Below are 20126 nucleotides of genomic sequence, written 5' to 3'. Positions count from 1 at the left end.
GGTACAGTCTGCTCTGCCCTTTCCTGTAGAGGGCGTCTGAATTATGAGACAGTCCAGTTTGTTGTTCAGATGAACACCAAGGTTCCTGTAGCTGTCCACATGCTCAATGTCCATACCTTGGATGTTCAGTGGTTGCAGTGGAGGATGTTTGTGCCTGTGGAAGTCTACCACCAGCTCCTTGGTTTTACTGGTGTTGATCTGGAGGTAGTTCAGCTGGCACCAGTCCACAAAGTCTTGGGTCAGTCCTCTGTACTCCTTGTCGTCCGCATCAGTGATGAGGCCGACTATTGCAGAGTCATCAGAGAACTTCTGCAGGAAGCACTGGGTGGAGTTGTGGGAGAAGTCTGCAGTGTAGATGGTGAAGAGGAACAGAGCCAGAAATGTTCCCTGTGGGGCCCCCGTACTGCAGACGACCCTGTCCGACACACAGCCCTGAGTCCTCACATACTGTGGTCCACTCCAGAGTGGATGGTCCACTCCAGAGTTCTCCAGCTTGTCCTTCAGGACCGAGGGAAGAATAGTGTTGAAGGCACTGGAGAAATCAAAGAGCATGATTCTCACAGTGCTTCCAGCGGTCTCCAGGTGAGCGAGGGAACGATGTAGGAGGTGAATGATGGCATCATCCGCTCCAATGCCAGGCTGGTAGGCAAACTGAAGTGGGTCCAGTGATGAGCTCACCAGGTGCCGAAGCTGAGCCAGGACCAGCCGCTCCTGCTTCATTTGGATTGGATCTCTTCAAGTTAGAAGTACAACAATATGCATGCTTGTTCAACATGCATGGGGCTGTGCACTGTTAATTCATCCTACAGGGTCAGAATGTCAGTGCAGATTTCTACTGTCCAGAGACATGTGAGGGAGAAGATTAGCCATAAAAGAACTGAACCGCACTGGTATACAGCACTTTAAAAAGGCAGGAGATTTTTGATTTCCCCCCTTGCAACTTTATCCTCTTTCTCAAAAGCAAATTTAAGTTGAGATGTGACGATTTCGACCCAAAAAAGTAGATGCAAAAGTGACACTCCCACAGTGGCATCCAGAAACAGCAGCACCGCTGGAAGCAGACAACCTTACAGCAAACATTTTGATCACACCTTGCATTTTTAATATTGTACTGCAGTATTTATTCGCCAGCTTATTTTGCAGATTTTACGTCTATATAAAAACCTATAATGAAACCCTTGTGATGACTTTTTGAAGCTTAAAGTAGCTCATTACCTCACCCTGCCTTTGACTTGAGATTAGTATGTATACTTTACAGTGCAATTTATACTATGATGTTTAAAAAACTTAAAGGAACACTTGGTCATCACAGTTAAACACAAAGTCAAACGTCAGCTATATGAATCTGTCTAGTTAGTTATGATGCAACAATATTTTTGGTGGTTCCATCCATTCATTTTATTCCACTCCAATTCAGAGTTGCGGACAGCCTGATATCCCTGAAGTTTAACTGACTTGTGTCACACTGTGATGATGAAGTGTTCCCTTAGTGGTTCTGAGGCATGTATATGACATGTTTTATGAGACGTACTGTGACTGCACTTCTATGATGTGTAATGTAAGTAAACCTTTGGATACAGGATAGACACTTCTATCCTTTGTGAACAGATTCTGTGTTGTTCACACTGTTGCTGAAGCATTTAACTGTCCCAACCCATCAAATGTAAAAGTCTCAGGACTCTGTAAGCAGTACTCACCTGCATGCCGATGATGGCATAGATGAAGAACAGCATGGCAATAAGCAGGCACACGTATGGCAAAGCCTAGCATGGCAGATAGGAAACACTTTTTAGTCCCATTAAGTGTATTGTCACATGTGCATACCTTTTGATTGTGTCATTTATTGACTGAATACCTTGAAGGACTGGACGAAGGTCCACAGCAAGATGCGAATGGTCTCTCCCTGTCTCAGCAGCTTTATAAGGCGAGCTGCTCGGAAGAGCCTCAGGAAGCTCAAACTGAAGGCATTATTCTAGAGCACAAAGGGAGAACACAGTGAGTTTCACCGAGTATGCCGCACCTGCACAGCATTCCTCTAACAAACAGAAAAAACAAAATCAACACTTGAAGAAAGAGAGGACAAAGAAAAAGAGAGAAGGGAAGTCAAAACCAACTAAATGAATGCAACTGCAAACATAACGGCTCTCAGTAAAAAGGCTGAAGGGAAAAAAAGACAGAAAGGAAAAAAGGAGGAAGGAAAAAAAAAGAAGAAGAAGAGTTTTAAGAGTTTAAAGGTCATCATCCAATCTGATACAACAAAACAGTTTTTTTAAGAGAACAAAATGCACTGATCTCTGGGGAGGGTGGGGGCAAGCAGGCCACATCAGATGGAGCATAGTGCAATGTGCCTGTCAACCACAGACACACACACACACACACACACACACACACACACACACACACACACACACACACATAATGACAAACCCTAACAGAGCATGGCTTGAGTTTGCTCCCATCTAGAGGATGCTAGGTTGCTCTCTGTTGTTTCTAGAGGAGAACAACCAATCGGTATTTGACAAACCTTAATTTAGAGTGACATTAAGATATAGATGCCTGTATGTCCTAAAGATTTTGGTATTTTTTGTTCCCTTTTGAAAACAACTGTTAAGTTAAATGTAAAATATGTGATTCTTACTGCTGGGATCTTTGCCAATGCCCTTGGGAATTTGTACTGAGCCTATTTCTGCTTTTTTGGCATGTCACACAGAGAAAATATTTCACACACAACAGCCAAACTCTGGTGAGGCTCTGGCATTTTGTCGTTCAAAGGCAAGGCAAAAAGAGGAGGATGAGGAAGAGGTGGTATAGAGGAAGGCGTGGGAGAAGGACCAGAGAGCAGCCTCAGTTCAGGCAGCATACTTTAGGAGAAAGGAGCTGGCCGACATGCAGTCCAGAGAGGGCCACTGGTGCAGATTCTACTTTTAACTGTATTTGAAGATTTAATACTCTGATACATTTGTGTGTGATGCATTCTTGTGAGGAACGCAGACATCTCAAACTACAAAATTCAAATATAGAAAAGTTTGGCTTTGCCTTGTAAGCAATATTCTTTTTAAAACTGTCCACCTCGTGTTCTTAATCAGTAACCCTGGCAAGAAATTTACCAAACTATTGGAAATTTTATGGATGAATCTATAGACTGTATATAAAAGATAACACCTGGTAATCTTGGCCCAGGTGTAATGACACGGTGGCCATGTGCTATGAGCTTGTTGCCTGTAAAATGGTTACTAGACTGATGGTCAGCTGCTGTTTTTGGAGCAACTTTGGTGCATCAAGATGGTAACAGAACGGCAATAGGATGGAGTCACTGTGCAATCATTTTTCACTATTTATTGGGGTCAAGTTAGCAAATACATGTAATCTATTTGTAATACTACAGAAATAATGCGTCTAGTGTGGTTTAGTGGGGTAATTTGTTTTTTTACAGGGCAGGATAGGTTTGAATAATGTTTTTCCCTTAGTAAATGAAATAATCATTTAAAAGCTGCATTTTATATTTTTGTATAATATTAAAATTAGTTTGATGATCTGAAACATTTAAGTGGGACCAATATGCAAGAAATAAGAAATCAAGAGGGAGGCAAATATGTTTTTACAGCACTGTATGTAGATATTAACAGATTTGTGATTTTCATGGTGTATTATTCAAAATAGTCTGCATGAATTTGCTAACGTGACCTCATTTAATCATAAAATGATAGTTGACTGAGTCCATCTTGACTCACCTAACTTGCTTCGAAGACGGCAACTGACTGTGATTAGTGGTCACAGACCTGGTCCAGATCTGGGAGAAGATCCCCCAGGACATTTTGTTATTAGGAGCAAGCCCCACCATTGTCAGGCATGGATACAAGCATGTGGGGGCCAAACAAACTGCTGAGTACTATTTCGAGCTGCTGCAATAAAGTTTTGGCAAAATTGACTAAAATAGACTAGCGTGCCTCATTATTTATTTTTATAGTGTCTTTTAATTCAACCCTCTTTAGCCTGATAATTTTCATTTCCATATATTAATGTGGTATCCTTTTCCCCCCCTAACACATAAGTCCTTATAAGTGTAGATATCCAGCATGCCCCCCCACCCCCTCACCCCACCTAGATCTGATGTGAAGAAGATCAATGAAGAAGACTGGCTTCAGAATTTAGTCCCAGGAGCCACCTGAACTATTTTACATTCAGTCCACGGATGAGTGAAGTACTGTGACCAGGAAGTTCAGAGAGTTTAAAAGTCCAACATCCAGAAAGCGCATGCACTGGGTTCAGGGTTAAGACTGGCCATGAGAGAGCAGGTGACTGGGGAGCAACAAATGAATCGAGGGTGTGCACAGTCAATGAAGATGCAGGAGAAAGTTTTTGAGAGATAAATTACAAACCAACCGGATTCTACATATGCCAATATGTAGAAAGAGGAATGGGAGGATTTTTGTTTTCATTTGTAGTAAAATGTGAGTGGGTGAAAGATATTTTTGGGGGGAGGAGGGGAGAAGGTAAGTGGGTGGGTTGGCGGGTGTTGGTTGTGTGTTTTATTTGGACATGGAACACACACCATCACCATCATCATCATCATCACAGGACCACCACCACATGTCATGGTGCAGCATGGATGGAGAACACGATGAAGGATTTCATAGTGCATTTTGATTGGATGGATTTTATCAGAGGAGGAGGGAGTGGGAGGGGCGTAGGGCGCCAACAAAGTAGAGAGGTTTAAAGAAAGCATGTGAAGAGATAGAAGAGGAAGACAGAATCAATATGGGCGTCATCACAAAAGCACTGAAACACTTCAAGACAACAGCAGTTCATTTGGGAAAGAGTAAGTTCAGCCTCTCTTCTTTTCCAGCTTTCATTAACCAAAGTTCATTTATTTGAAGTCAAAGGCAATTTGCTGCTCCATATTTTTTATTCTTTGACACTAGTGGAGTAGGTGTGCATGATTCACAACTTATACAAGCCCTCACTGACAGAGATAAGCTACAAAAACTCCTCTCCCTTTTGAAGCCAACTATCTTCTAATTTCCTGCTCCTTGCAAACAGGTTTGTACAGCAGGTGAGCAAAGCCAGGGCTGTGACTACAACATGGGTGCAAGATGAAACTATGACAAAGCAGACCCAGGACTCTTGAGCAGCTAGAATATGGGTTTGTGAGATTTGCGAAACATTGCACCCTGCTTTTATTTACATGTTACACAGTGTCCCAACTTTTTTGGTATTGGTGTTGTACAAAAGAAAGAAAAAAAGAAACAACAGCTTTCTTTTAAAACACCAAACGGAAGAATCCGGATATTTACTTGAAGTGTTATTATTTGTCCAGATCCTAAAACTAGACAAAAATGAATCAACCTCTACATACATTAGTGTTTAGTCATTAACTTGAAAATGTCTGGGATGCTCTTGAGTTGACTGGTGTTTCGTGCCATTCTGTTTAGCAAGCCAAGATGTTAAAGAGAAAAACAATAATCTTATTGTTTTTTTTTCTTTCTGCAAATATACAGCCAGCTCAGTTAACTTTAACCAAAAGCTGTTTTTGGCTATGTATGAAAAGTCACAATAAAAGTAAGTGTTAGCTATTATGAACGCTCAAATTTACTTGCGGAGCCAGTAACCAGCAGTTCAACAGCTACCACCTGGCAGCATCCTGACAAAAAATCAATCAGCTGTCTGAAACAATCAGTTCACTGTTTGAAGCAGCATAGGTGTCAATTAAGGCCTGTTCACACACAAATGTGGCCCCTCCAACACGGCCAGAGGGTGTTTTTAATCATCTGCAAACACTGCTAGACGGCAGTACTTAGCACAGTTACTGCTAATCTAGTCAGTGTGAATGACAGGAAGACTTAGTATAAGAAAGCCTGATGCCAAATTCAAAACACACCAAGCAAAAATGATACAACAGCTGGACAGTGAAGAGAGGCTGAAACTTCTACTGAAGTACTGGTCTCATATCCACACTTACATTAACTCATATGTACATACTATTACACATACAAGTACCAACAAACTCACAGGTAACATCGAGAGACTGCTCACTGAAGACAGGTTCAAAATGAACTAGAAACAACAGTTGCACCGTGATACAATGTTCACCATCTACCGTAGCTTCCATAATAGGAGGAGCGGCCAGTGACTGCCTTCTTTTCTTTAAGTCCCACTTTTGCAAATGTGCATCTACATAATGTGAGGACACTTTTTTGGGTGGCAACCTACTGATCCAGATTACTTTTAATAAATGATCTCTGACAAGTCCAAAAATCAGTCCGAAGCTATTATTTATCTATGATGGACTGATGACTTCAGAAGGCTAAGCAAGATTTATGGAAGGATTCCTCATAGTCTTGCTTAAGCCTTAATATTGAATATCTCTTGCATCTAAAATAATTTAATATCTCATGAATAAATTGCTTTAATACAGGCCATGACTTAATAATTCTGTCTGTTAGTGGTTTCAGTGAGGCCTTGGGTAGTGATTGCCTCATTTTAAGGACTTCACAGACGTCTCCAAAGGCCAGTCACCACATGTGCAAGAAAGCTGGCTTTTCCTCTGAGCCTCTTTTATATTCGACAAATCATTCTTTATTGTTCATTTGGTCCAAACACCGTACAGCACTTACCCCAAATTCTGTCACTAATATGTCAGTGATGCTTCCAAGGACAGACACAAAATCAAAAATGTTCCAGGCATCTCTGAAGAAATTCTGTCAGGTAAGAAAGACAACAAAACGAGAGATGTTTAAAGATCTGCATCTTTCACAACCTAAAGCCAGAAGGAGGTAAGGAGCCCCGATCCAATAGTGCTGATGTTACAGTAGAGACAGGGCGAAAGGAGGCTGCTAGCATGACTACTGCTTCACATGGTGCACTCTGGGTTTCTCCAGAAAAACATGATCTAGATCTGTCTCCCAAAATAACCTGCTTTATTAATGAATAATAGGATGAAATATTGGTGCATATAGACTGGGTCAGCCTACATAAGGAAAGTGTGTTTTTGTGTGCAGGTCGTTTTCATTTAAAGTCTCACCAGAGGGCCGAATGCTATGATCTTGAGCACTGATTCCAAGAAAAAGAAGGTGGTAAACACAATGTTGAGGTTCTTCAGGACATTGTTGTAGACTATCGATGCACCTTCGAACTACAGACACACACATAGACAGGAGAGCAATGAGAACGGCATTAGTGACATATGATGCATTATACTTCACTCAGAGGGTGACTTCTACCTTCATCATGAGGACGATGGTGTTGAGCGCGATTAGAGCCATGATGCTGTACTCGAAGGGCGGAGATACCACAAACTGCCACATACGATACTGGAAGCTCAGTTTGTTCTTTGGCATGTGGCGAGTCAGAGGCCTGGCATTGATGGCAAAATCTATACAGGCTCGCTGGATGAGGAGAAGAGAGGGGAGGTGTGTTACGGTTAATTGACTTTTGGCACAAGACATCTGAAAAAGCACAAAGCAACTTTAATCTCTCTCCACACCTCATTTTTTTCTAAGCTGTAGTCCTCCATCATCTTATCCCCCTGTTCCTGGAAGGTGATGATGATGAGAGCCACAAAGATGTTTACAAAGAAGAAGGGGAAGACAACGAAGTACACCACGTAAAAGATGGACATTTCCATCCTGTAACCTGGGCTCGGGCCCTGATTCTCATAGGTGGAGTCCACTGAGTGCTTCAACACCCTAAAAAAAGGAGAGATGGAGGAAAAAGGCTAAATAAAAATGTACTGATACATATATTATCATCCCCGGTGGCTCAGTTTCACTCATTCAGTTCAGTTTTACACTTTATTTACATACAGCAGCACCAAGAGGAACTTCATATATCAACAAACGTTGCTTAAGAGAAAACAAACTTTTTGTGTGCTGAAGTAAAACTCTCGCTGTCACAAAGTAAAATTTGTATAGCAGTAACAAATTTGATCAAAAAATGAGTTTATTATTTGTGTGTGGGTTTCTGTGTGTGTTTGTAATCCACTCACTGTGGCCAACCCTCTCCAGTTGAGACGGTGAAGAGGGTGAGCAAGGCCCAAGCCACGTTGTCGTAGTGGAAATCGTACTTCTTCCACTCCCGCTTTTCAGCTTTAACTTCATCTTTCTCATATACCAAGTACTCGCCCCTGGTGAGATGGCACAACATGTTTTTTTAAATAATACAAACACATGAAAAACATCAGCCAATATGTAAAAATGTAAGTTCACAAAAGCACCATAGCTATATGTATACTCATACTTAAAGGTATATTTCTGCTTTGTTTATATTTGACATAATAATAAGTTGGTTGGTTGGCCCAGCGTTCATTAATGGCATTTTCCTATTGAAAAAAGCAAATTTATTATGATGCCGAGCAAGCTCCTCTAGGTGGCAGTATAGCCATAAAGACTGTAACATTTATTTCTTGGTAACCAAAGATCGACTCCACAGAGAACATCTGAACCCACCTGCAGTCGCGCTCAAACTCCTTGGATTCATCTGTGCAATGGAAGAAGCGACCTTTGAAGAGCTGAACGGCCACCACAGCAAAGATGAACATAAAGAGCATGTAGACAATCAGGATGTTCAACACATTCTTCAGAGAGTTGACCACGCAGTCGAAGACAGCCTGCAGGGCAGAGATGGAGACATTTACAAATGTAATGAAGCCGTCTGAAAATTCTTAGGAGATGGCAGAGACAACTTTTAGAAAAGATTTTTAAAATTTAATTAGATTTGTTTGTATTTATATAGCGCCAAATCAAAACAACAGTTTTGAAGTGGTTTTATATTGTAAGATAAAGATGATACAGTAATAGACAGAAAATTCCAACAATCAAATGATCCCGTCTGAGCAAGTACTTGGCAACTGTGGGAAGGAAAAAGTCCCTTTTAACAAGAACCAGGAACCAGGCTCAGGGGAGCCATGTGCCCCACGGTTAAGGGTGATTAACTATAGTTAATTAAAACCAGGAAGTCTGTAAATCATCACAGTGTTTTTGCACTGTGGGGTAACACATTTCAGCTAGTTTACAACCTGTAAGATTATGATCCCCTGACAGATGTTGTTTTTCCCTCTTTTGGACACATTTTCAGCAATTTTGTCACAGTGGAGGAATTCAGTGAGTATTCAGTGAGTATAATGTCACCTGGGAAAATAAAAGTGATGGGCAAATGTCTCTACCTTTAACTTGGGGAGACGTTTGATGGTCTTAAGAGGTCGCAGCACCCTCAGCACACGAAGGGATTTGATTGTACTGATGTCTTTACTTTTGTTATTCCCCCTAGAGTTGACCCAAGGAATGACAAAAAAAAAACACAATGTTAGAAAACAATCTCAGCACCAAGTGGAGAACTGATGGGATGAAACAAAGAGCTCTTACCAAACCCTTTGAAATTATTCAACAATTATATTTTATAAAGGGATGAGGTGGGGTGAGGGACATTTCCATTAACTTTAATTTATCTTTTAAACATAACTTCTGTGTGCAAAACTAAAACAAAAACATATGATACGGCCTTGTATAAAAATCATACACACATAACATTTGTGCGGACAGTCGCTTCTTCTGCAGGAAAAGAGAAACTTTGAACTGCACGTCAAACATGAAACCGGTGGGAGAGAACGTGTTCGGTTGTCTGACCGTTTGGTTTCATGGACATCGAGAAGCATCACGACCTTTTGTTAAAATCTTCACTATCACACAACAAGACATTCACTCATTCCATACTGACAGGCATCTCCCGGCAGAGTGCCCAGCCAAACCTCTTTCTTTCTTTTTCAGTCATGCGCTGTTAGGTTCTCCAGGAGAAATGGATGTTTCGATTTGGCAGCATGAAACGTGAACTTTAAGTATTACATGGCTAGGATTATTTTTGATATTATCCTGAATTTGTTAAAGTTTAATGGACTGTCTCCGACACGTTTCACATAGCTTCGTTTTTGTTAAAATCAGCTGTCATGTTTTGGATTTCTTAAAAGAGACGAGGGCAGTAGACAGAGGCTATGTGAGACACTTTGGACATGTGACGTTGCTAGCAGAACACAATATCACATGTCGTAACACAAGCAAACACCAGGAGTGTTAAATGAGCCATGAAAGTGACCAGAGGAAATTATCTTGGGCTGAAAGTCAAGCGTTCTCAGTCCTGTGTTTTTAAATGCTTGTTTTACGCCTGAAATCTATAGCTAAACATTTATTTGTGATTTGTGTACCCATATACCAATATCAGTGAAGAAAAAATTGAGGTGCCAAGGAACTAAATAGCTCAGTTGATCTTAACAGTAAGTGGATGGGCCACTTTGGGGTGACAAAAACCAGAGGCCGGAGGCACTGGAGGCTTGCCAAGCCAGTGCAGAAAAGAGGTCGTCCATCAAGAGGGAGCTCTTTAACTATGAACTCAGTTCCTGTGACAGAAAACACAAGACAATTCAATTCTTTGCTGATTGACTGAGTCGGAGCCTTGGCAGTTCTTCGTGTCTGCACAACAGGGTTTGTGTAGGTGCGTGTGTGTGAGAGAGCGGGACTAAATCGATAATCAATAGGAATTCCCCTTTGAAGTTGACTCCAGGCAGCTTAGAGTATTAGAGTACAGCCAAGTAAGGCCAAAGGTGTTGGGAATTAACAATATCCCTGCACATACGGACACGCACAAGATCTCACACATGCACACTAGCATAATAGCAAAGGCAGCAGTCCTTTTAGTTTAATGACTGACATATGATTAAATGTTTTTGGTATTCTGCCAAGTAAAATGATGTATGACAGAAAGGGGAGCTCGTTAAAAAGCGGAATAAAGTTAAATATAGTTAAACACCTGTGATCTGTGAAGGACTATAAAGTCTCTTCTTGAGGCCGACGACTCTCATGTAAAAATATCACAAAATACTTTGTCTTGCATTTCAATGTGGGGTTATCTATGACATTATCTATTGATAGAAAGTTGCCTAATTTAGCCCAAAGGCACATCTATAGTAATAGCCTGTATTTCACCTTCATCTGTGTAGCAACACAACTACACCAGTAGAGTCTTGCGAATATTCTACATTTTCTGGGTGACAAAACAAAAGATACCAGACTCAACACAATGGGTTTTCCTGACCAACAGATGTGTAAGAGCCACAGCATGCACTTGCTCAGAAGCTTGGCAGTGGTGTTTGTAAGGTGTAGAACAATAAGTTTTCCCGTGGGAGTTGCAAATTTTGCAAAACCACATAAAAAAAAAAAATCATCTGGTATTCTTTTTAGAAACTGGCAGAACAAAATGAAGACAACACTGAAGAGCCAAGAACTCGAGTTTTACTGATTTTCAGATACTGATACCGATATTTGGTGTGTTCAAAAGCCAATATATTGGCCGATATTCTGGCACATGAAGCACAAACAGATTTTCCTAACATTTTTTATGTATAGTTATTTATTAGTCACAACTATTAAAGTGACAACTTGTTGTGGATTTCTTGTTTACGCTCTGCATGACTCTGCCTCGATCAGGTGAAAAAAAAAAAGCCAATGTGACATTTAATCTGAAGGCCACCAGGACGCAAAAGACTTCTAGTCCTACAGAAGGACTATTGATCGCTCTACAGGCTTTCCTGCTGATGGCAAAAACGCTCATCTTGAGGCTTCAAAACAATGGCCGGTGTAATGGTAGCTACATGCATCTTTTATAGACTTAATTTACTGGTTAGGCTCTGCAGTTCCTTAACCCACCACTCGGGGCTGGCTCCTAAAGTGAGTTGCGTGCTAAAATGTGTAACTGTTGAGCTGAGTATTTATGGTTGCACCCTGTTACAAAAAAAATCGTTTTGGGTGAAATTCCAGCAGGTATCAGTGTTTCTAGGATACACACCCATTTTTTTCACTAGTATAGAAAGTTAAGTTTTATATATTATTTTTATATTTTTTCACAGTTAAAAAAGGCTATTTTCTGTGAATTAACAAAAAGCTTTCTGATTTATAATTACAGAACAGTCTGGCCAATGAGCCACCAGAGGTTTTTATGTGATTTTGCACATTTGTTTCTTCCAATTTAAGCCCAAAGAGTCATGCACTTAGTTTTTTATATTAAGATATCTTAGAGATTCAACTTATTTACACTAACAGGAAGAGTTTCATCAGTCCGGTCTACTTGAGATGAAAGCGGTCACTTTGATACTATTGTTCTGGTAATTTTAAGTTGTGCGTTCATTAAACAAGGTATTAGAGCTTTTTTCAGTTAAAAAGTGAGCTACAAATCAAAGCCTTTAAGTCAAATCTACTGAGGTGTTTAGATGGTTTCCTGTGGTTTGTGGACACAGCGGTGGAAACGAGAACAAGTGGAAATGATACGGCGAGAATGAGTATGGATGACAAGAACAGTAAAGAAAGAAAGAGAGAGAAGCCAATTTGACCCGGTGGTGGAGAAAAGAAGACAGCAGGATAGAGCAGGGCAGAGGAAGGACTTTACCCGCTGACGCTCCTGTTGAGTTTCCCCGAAGATGGAGACAGCAAGAGTCAGGGACAGCGACAGCAAGAAAGACAGAGAAAGAAGACGAGAAAGAAAGGAAGAGGGGGAGGGAAGGGAAAAAAGACATAGAAAGACACAAGCACACGCGCACACACAGATACACACACATACACAAAGAGGCCAACAAAGACAGACACAAGAGAGAGGGGGTTTGGTAGAAACAGGAAAAAATACATTCACATGAGAGACAGACAAAAAAGGACAGCAAGATGGGCATACCTGCATACCCGATTACAAATACACACCCTCCACCCATCAACACAGACACGCATGCACACAGATTATTCCTTTCCATGCCCACCTCTTGTCTCCATAAAAAACACTGAGTGGGATACCGAAATACCTGTCAGCTAGAATATCACTCAAAAGTTTAGTGTAACTTATCAGAAATACACTATACTTAATGACTAAAGGAATCACTAATCATATATTACTTATGATTCTTAATGGAATATGTACATAGGTACACAGAAGCCCATTTTCAGTAACCACCACTCTGTTTTTCCAGCAACACATCGCATTACCTAATGCAAATTCCATCCATCCATTTTCTTATCCATGTGTCCAACCCTAATGTAAGCTTATTATATTAAAATGATTATTGATCTGAATATTTATTGAGCCAAAAACCACTTTACATTTGGCTCGTTGGGGCTCTGTAGCATTAGGCAATGTTGGCTTAATTACAGTCTTAAATTTTCACCTTGAAAAAAAAATTTCTAGTTTAAAAAAAGATTTAAAAAGAAAGTTTGCAACAGGGTGTACGAGTCCTTTGAGAAAAACTGGTGGTGTTCTGTGAAGGACGCACTACAGGCTGTCACATGATACCGTTCATTCCTTTGAAAAAATAATACTTTCATATTTTTCATTTTTTGTCATTTTGAGACAATAATCAAACACATATTCTCCAAACCAACTGGCAAGTGTTCTTTTTATTTATTTTTTAAATCAGCACAACAGTTTTCAGTGCTGACCAAACTGGAAAATGATTTCTAATCATCGGTCCTTTGAAAGGATTGTACTGATATTAATACTTCAGCTGCTTTACTTGATTTAGCTTAATATTTTCTGTTTAACTGAGCTCCTTTTCTGAGCTTCCTGAGCTATGTTTTTGTCCAGGGAACACACTGGAACAGTGCTGGAATGAGTCTTTTAAAATGGGCTGTATCGCTTTTTGTAGATATTCCCTTAAAAATGATAAATGATTCATGGTAACACACATGAACAACCTCACATTTTATACTTAACTGTTTATCAAGTGGTCTTAAGAAATAACTTCCCAGGCTTTCTGCAGATTTCATAAAGTTTTTATTTAACATCGGCTCCTTTTTTAATACTCAATTTTAAGTCCAGTCCTTGTACCTGACCTTTCTCAGAGGAACATTTTGGGGTTTCTTTGTAAAACCACTTAACACTGACTATGAGTTATTCACCGATAAAAACAGCACCTAACTCAAGGAATAAACCAGTGTTGTGGCTACACAATTTTAAAATCATTTGTTCACATTTCTGTAGCTGAAGCTACTAAAAAAGCCAAAGATAACACAGTTTGACATGGAAACAGGGAGAAAAGGCTGAGGTGTGCTAAATTACACAAGAACTGGACTGAAAATCAGTGGCGACACGCCTTATGGAGTCATGAATCTGAATTCAGACATCGACTTCATTGAAGCAGTCTGGGATCATAGTAATATATTATGCTAATATAATATAAGCACATAATGTAATGCTTTTATATTTTTTAGAACATTTTGGCTCAAACCAATCGAATGCAATAAAAACGGGGGCTGTGTAATTATTAAATAATACTACAACTCTTTAGAGTAGATTCTGTAACATGACATATAATGTAAAAGATTTACATTTTAAAATAAAATATAATAATATAGTTTTGTTGAGCCTCTTCGTGCCTCCTTACGTTGCAGCAATGTACCTTTTATTCCATCAGCGCTGCTTTACTCTCAGGTACCTCACTGAGCTCTGCAGTTATAATAAGAGCACTTCTGTGAATCAGGCCCCCTGCTGAGACTCTAGACATGCAAATCTTCCCTCCCTCCTGGCTGTCTTTTGCTGCGGCCTGCTGTGCTACCATCTCTATGAAGAATTACCTTCACGGCTGGAGGAGGAAACTCAATTGCTGCATCCATTTACACCAATTCTTATCTTATCACACCATAATGATCAATTAGACCAGGCCTACAGCACAAATTGCCCTCATTAGATCTGCAATCAAATCTAGCGGGATTTTATCAAAGCTTGCTTTGCATGCACATCTACACAGGAGAAGAGAAAGGCGTTAAATCTTTCCAAGTGGCCGGTTCCAGGTTTTCTTGACACGTTAGAGCGCATAGATATATACACAGGACATCCATCACGAGCGGACACTCAAGAAACCAGGATTTGTGTGTACTGTCCCAGACACACACACCGTCAACGGGAGAGGAAAGACACTTTCACAGTGTACTGTGAGTGCATGCAAATTTCACTAATGACACTGTATCATTCAGCATTTATTTTGGAGAATGAAAGGTGCCAAAAGCGTGGTTGTTGTGTTCAAAACCCATAAAAATACGAAGCCATTGTACTGCGACCATGCTAAAAAACCCTCTGTACAATGGTTCTGTGATGTACCTGCTTTTAAAGAATGTCATGCGTCAAAGTGGAATTACACAGGTGGGAGTGAAGCCTTCGCCCCCTTAAGTAAAAATGTCTGGTAGCTCAGCCCTGAAGCGGATGGTAGGATTGGGGAGGCAAAGGAGAAAACTACAAAGAGGGCGGAGAGAGGAGGCGAAGGTGTGAGGGGCAATGGTGCGAGAGCATCCTAAAGAGAAACGGGAAGGGTGATTCAAGAAGTAAATAAGGGGAGAGGAGAGGGGAGGAACACCAGTGCAGGGGGGCAGGAGGCATCTTCTTTTCAGTGGCGAGTCATGCTGGGGAGGGTGCAGCAGTGGACTGATTTTTAACTTGCCATTACAAATTTATCATCCATCTGAAACAATTGTTTGTGTTTCTTTCTAAAGTGGTGGAAAATTGTCACCTTTTACTATTTATATATTTTGCTATTTATACTTGTGTGTGTTTGACATTATCCTTGCCTAACCAAAATAATCTAAAACCCAGGTACTATAAGTGTGTGAATGTGTGTGTGAATGGGTGGACGACTGCATGTGTAAAGCGCTTTGGGGTCCTTGGGGACTAGTAAAGCGCTATACAAATACAGGCCATTTACCATAGGTGGTGCTGGATTGGTGCTTTTAAAGGTAAAACCAATTAAGACCTTATAATCAATTAGGTATAAAAAAGTTACTATTTTTATTACTATTAATATTATTTTTTGTTAAAATCTTAAAAAATTAACTGGGTACACCTTTTGTTTTGAACAATATCTGTAATATACCATAGCTGCAGTGCTTCACCAACAGTGTGACAAGTTCAATTTGTACAGTATCGCCTTAAATTTGATACCCTATTTTCTCTATGCTGTATTTGCCTGCATCTGCAGCTTCCCTGGTCAGCTAACATCTACTCAAATACTGACCAGTGCATATGTGTTCATTCACCCTTCAGCTACACCATAACTAATACTATGTTGCCCTTTCTTTGTCCTCCTAAAATAAGGGAAGGATACGGGACTTCAGAGAGCCTGGGATGTTTGTTAGCTATGGATCTTTTCTTGGTTTGTTGGGAATTTAGAAGCCAGATCAATGCTTCTGGCTTCTTACAGACACACCTCTGGGCAGTTCTTTCCTACCTTATTCACTTCACCTATTAGCTCGTTAAATTTTGTGGCTGATTGATATGTATGAATGATTGTACATAGTTGAGCTGAGCTGATTTTGTGATGATTTAGAAAAGAAGCAAGTAATTGTTCACATTGGGTGACAATTCTACTTTCTGGCCTTATATCATGAATATAATATTTGGTATACTCTGTGTCTTTGGACTCAGTACAAAGTGTCACAAGTTTTGGCATTAAGATCAAATGTGATTAAGTGTCAAGAATTAATCAAAGAATCGAAGGATATGGTAACAGCTAGCATGAGATTTAATCTAACAATGCGCTCGATCTGTCTAATCTGTGTAATCTGTATCGATAACCTAAATCCACAAAATAATAATTTGATAAAACAAAAAAGCTTTAGTACTCTCATCAAGTATAGCTCATGCCATCATTTTATGGTTGTCAGGATGCTAGAATTTCAGATTTAATACCAATCCCAGTTTAATACTTGATACTATTTTCGATACCTCTGCAGTAAAGAAATGAGTAAATTTTCTTTTCTCCTTAAGTTATTGTTTTTCTTCATATAACCTGTTTTAAAAAATGTTCTTCATAACAAAAAAAATGGTTGGATTGCTGTTGTGATTTTCTGAAATAAAAAAATAACAAAAACAAGAAGCTTCACTTCATGTCACATTCTTAAGTTTTCATGCAGTGGTGCTGTCTCTAAAACACGCTTCATATTTAATCTGAACACTCCCTTACAGTAGCTATTTGCTCAGATACAGATGCCATATTTAGGACATAATTCTTTGCTTAAAACATCATGAACATAGCTCTTAGTGATGCTGTCTACTGTCCATCACAGCAAGTGTTCATGTAGACACTAAGTAAGACATGCAATGGGCATCCAGAGAGCTGAGGAGAATGCATGTTTTTATTTTCTACCAAACACAAACACACAAATGATCCCTTCAGCTGTATCCATCGCAATAACGTCTAATAAATCATTCCATCCACTACACCCTGCCCCAGCATGCCTTGCTTATTACCCTCCCATGTACTTTCCTGGGTCGTGCAGAAAAAGGAGAGTTAAATACCTGTGCCTCCAGTTTCATTAACATGGTCAGAATGGTGGAGGAGTATGTGTGTACATTTGAGTGTGTGCTGGCAAAAGAGAAGTAAGGAGGGACGCTGAGGAGATGAGTCCTTCCTGGGACAAGTGTTCTTCCAAGTGGCGGATGTAGAGCCTGGGCAATTAAAGGGTTAAAGGTGTCTGGGGCGCCCTCACCCCCACGGAATGACCAATTTTGACCTCCGGACAGGGGCATGGGGAAGAATGACGAGGTGGAGGATGTTGGATACAATGGGTTTTGGAGAGTGGAAGCTTGAATGGTGCATTTGGTGGAATCTGAATAATCAGGAGCGGATAATAGGAGTTGTACTCAACAAAGATTGGAGGTTGTGGTTTGTGGGATTAACGGCAAGTTAGGGAGCAATGGGCAACACCTCTTCTTAACATACAGCATGAAAATTCAAAGCAGGAGTACTCTACAGCCAGATGTGAACCATACGGCGAGCAACTTTGCACTATTTCAACAACGTTGAATGAATCTGCATTTAATCTGATGGTGTTCATCTATAAATTGAGTAACATCAGATTTTCTTACATTTCTTCCACTGTATCTTTGTGCCAAATGTATTTTAAATATATAGCACATTCTAGTATTATTACTTAGTTCCTAATAATGTTCCTCTGTAGTCCACCCTTAGATATCTCAAAAACTGACATTCATGGCCGACAGAGGATGAATCTTACTAATTTTGATGATCTCCCAACTTTTCCTGTGGGAGTTCTCATGGCATACACCCAGGGGCTGTGGTTCAGTACGGAGAGGCCAACTAAGATCATAGAGAGCAGTACAGCACTTCCTTGCTAGGTATGTTAGGAACAACAGAGGTGTAGGCGATGACACTGAGAAAACGGGTAGGTGAATATAGAGAGGAGGAGGTGCTGATATGAGAGAGGGAGTTGAAAGGTGTTTGACGAGAAGGCATCGGCAGGGACATGGGCTGAAGAGGACCTGGGGGGAGTGTTGGTAAGCAGGGCTTGGGGGATCTAAGTCAGGGACTGGGATGCAAGAAAAGGGAAGGAAGGACGAAAGAGATGACTCACGGCCTGGTTAGAAGGAAATCAGAGTGGCATGGATTGGCAAACAGGGAAAAAAGGGATCGGGAGCAAGGAAGATTTGGGAGAAAATGTTGATAAGGAGCAGGTTGCACTTTATAGCTTATAGACAGTTGTGTGGGAAATGATTTGGGAAACTGTTACAGTGGTTGAAATGAAGATGACAGTATAACAAAAAGCCTCTTTAAATAAAAGATGGTGATGATCTTTTAAGTGTGAAATATCAGGGATACATTTTAGTTATGGATCGCTGTCAGTTGTCGAGATGAAGGTGGCGACTGAACATCGAGAAAGACCTGCTGATATGATGACACATGTGATGGCGACCAATACAGAAATAGAGATGAAAATGGAAAGGAGGCGACCTACAGAAAACAGAAAGGACTGGGAAAAAAGATGGACAGAAGCAGAAACGGGAACAGAGCGAAGGGGATACTGGACAAGAGGGGATGATGAGCTCTGAAGCAGAGCAGACTGAGACAACAGGAGGGTGAAAGCCGGGCCTCGCCTAGTGTATTGGACGTACACGGCTGACTGACAAAGGTCTTTCTGTCAATGGTTAAATGTGTGTGTGGGTGTGGAAGGATAGTGGAGTAGATGAAGAGGAGGATGGGGAGGGGAACTTACGTGAAGGCGAAGGCCACCAGAGCACCACTAACCACTATAAAGTCCAGAATGTTCCACAAGTCACGGAAGTAGGATCCTTCGTGGAGAAACAAGCCCAGCACCACCATCTGGAAGACAAGGAGTGTGCTCAGCATGATATATACTCATATACACACATACACAGGGACACTGACTTTACCCTCTAAAGCACGCTGGCCTTAACAGATACAGAAACACACACACAAACAGAGGACGCCTCATACAACTGCACAAAAAAGGGCTCAAAATAGAGAGTCACACACAGTCGCACTGTGATACTTTGTTACCTTGATCAACATTTCAAATGTGAAGACTGCTGTGAAAACGTAGTCAAAATTACGCAGCACCTGCGGAAGGACACACCATGAGATAAATTAACATATTAGAGAGAGCAGATGAATCAGAGTGAGAAAAGATGCGACAAACGGAGGAGAGATTAGCAAAGAAAAAAAGTACACACTAGAAAGACAATGATCCTAGTTCTAAACCTATTTTAGGTTTCCATTTTCAAACAGCTCAATCACAAAATCCACTTGCCGTGAGTGAGATTATTCATAATTTCTTCTCTTTTGTCATAATATTTCTTTTCGGTGTTAACCTATCCTCCACATTCTCTAAATCTTGATTTAATGTAATAACAGAGAAAAAAGCTACTAAATATCCAATTTCCATAAAGAGATGTGTTGATGCATGATCAGTCACCAAGGTAAGGAAATACGTCTTTATGGAAATCCCAAAAAGTTGATTCTGTTCATCGTGATGTAGCGTTTTCAGTGGGAGAAACGTTTCGTCACTCACCCAGATGACTTCTTCAGTCTCAGCTGACGGCAGGTTTTCCCAACCCTCCATTTACATAATGACTAAGACGAGCACCAGTGACGATGATCAAGAATCATCATGGTTAATGATCAAAAAATTGACCTCACAGCTTATTTTTGTTGGTGGTGTTAGTTTCAGTCATTATGCAAACGTACTGTTTATAAGGTTGGGGAAACCTGGGTTGATGAACAGAATCAGCTTTTTGGGTTTTCCACAAAGAGATATTTGCATGTGATCTATAGCCAAGGGCCTACATTGGTAATAGAA

At 40.4% G+C, this 20126-nt stretch overlaps 1 protein-coding gene across 9 annotated transcripts in view; it reads right to left on the bottom strand.

Moving 5' to 3' along the window:
* Nucleotides 1-20126, bottom strand: part of cacna1ab (calcium channel, voltage-dependent, P/Q type, alpha 1A subunit, b) — a 164050-nt gene that overhangs the window by 45543 nt on the left and 98381 nt on the right. For all 9 annotated transcript variants that reach the window (XM_084932139.1, XM_084932129.1, XM_084932135.1 and 6 more), the window contains exons 24-34: nt 19328-19387; nt 19023-19129; nt 9161-9260; nt 8445-8605; nt 7985-8122; nt 7484-7685; nt 7221-7385; nt 7022-7132; nt 6615-6698; nt 1856-1972; nt 1698-1763 (exon numbers count right to left, since the gene is read on the bottom strand). In XM_084932139.1, the coding sequence (XP_084788265.1) occupies nt 1698-1763; nt 1856-1972; nt 6615-6698; nt 7022-7132; nt 7221-7385; nt 7484-7685; nt 7985-8122; nt 8445-8605; nt 9161-9260; nt 19023-19129; nt 19328-19387 (1311 nt within the window). The remainder of the gene's footprint in view (nt 1-1697; nt 1764-1855; nt 1973-6614; nt 6699-7021; nt 7133-7220; nt 7386-7483; nt 7686-7984; nt 8123-8444; nt 8606-9160; nt 9261-19022; nt 19130-19327; nt 19388-20126) is intronic.

Source organism: Perissodus microlepis, chromosome 6 (assembly GCF_051167445.1).
Source record: "Perissodus microlepis isolate ML-2025 ecotype Zambia chromosome 6, ASM5116744v1, whole genome shotgun sequence".
Classification (NCBI taxonomy): Eukaryota; Metazoa; Chordata; class Actinopteri; order Cichliformes; family Cichlidae; genus Perissodus; species Perissodus microlepis.
Note: the sequence above shows the minus strand (reverse complement) of the source record. Positions and strands in the feature narration are given on the sequence as shown.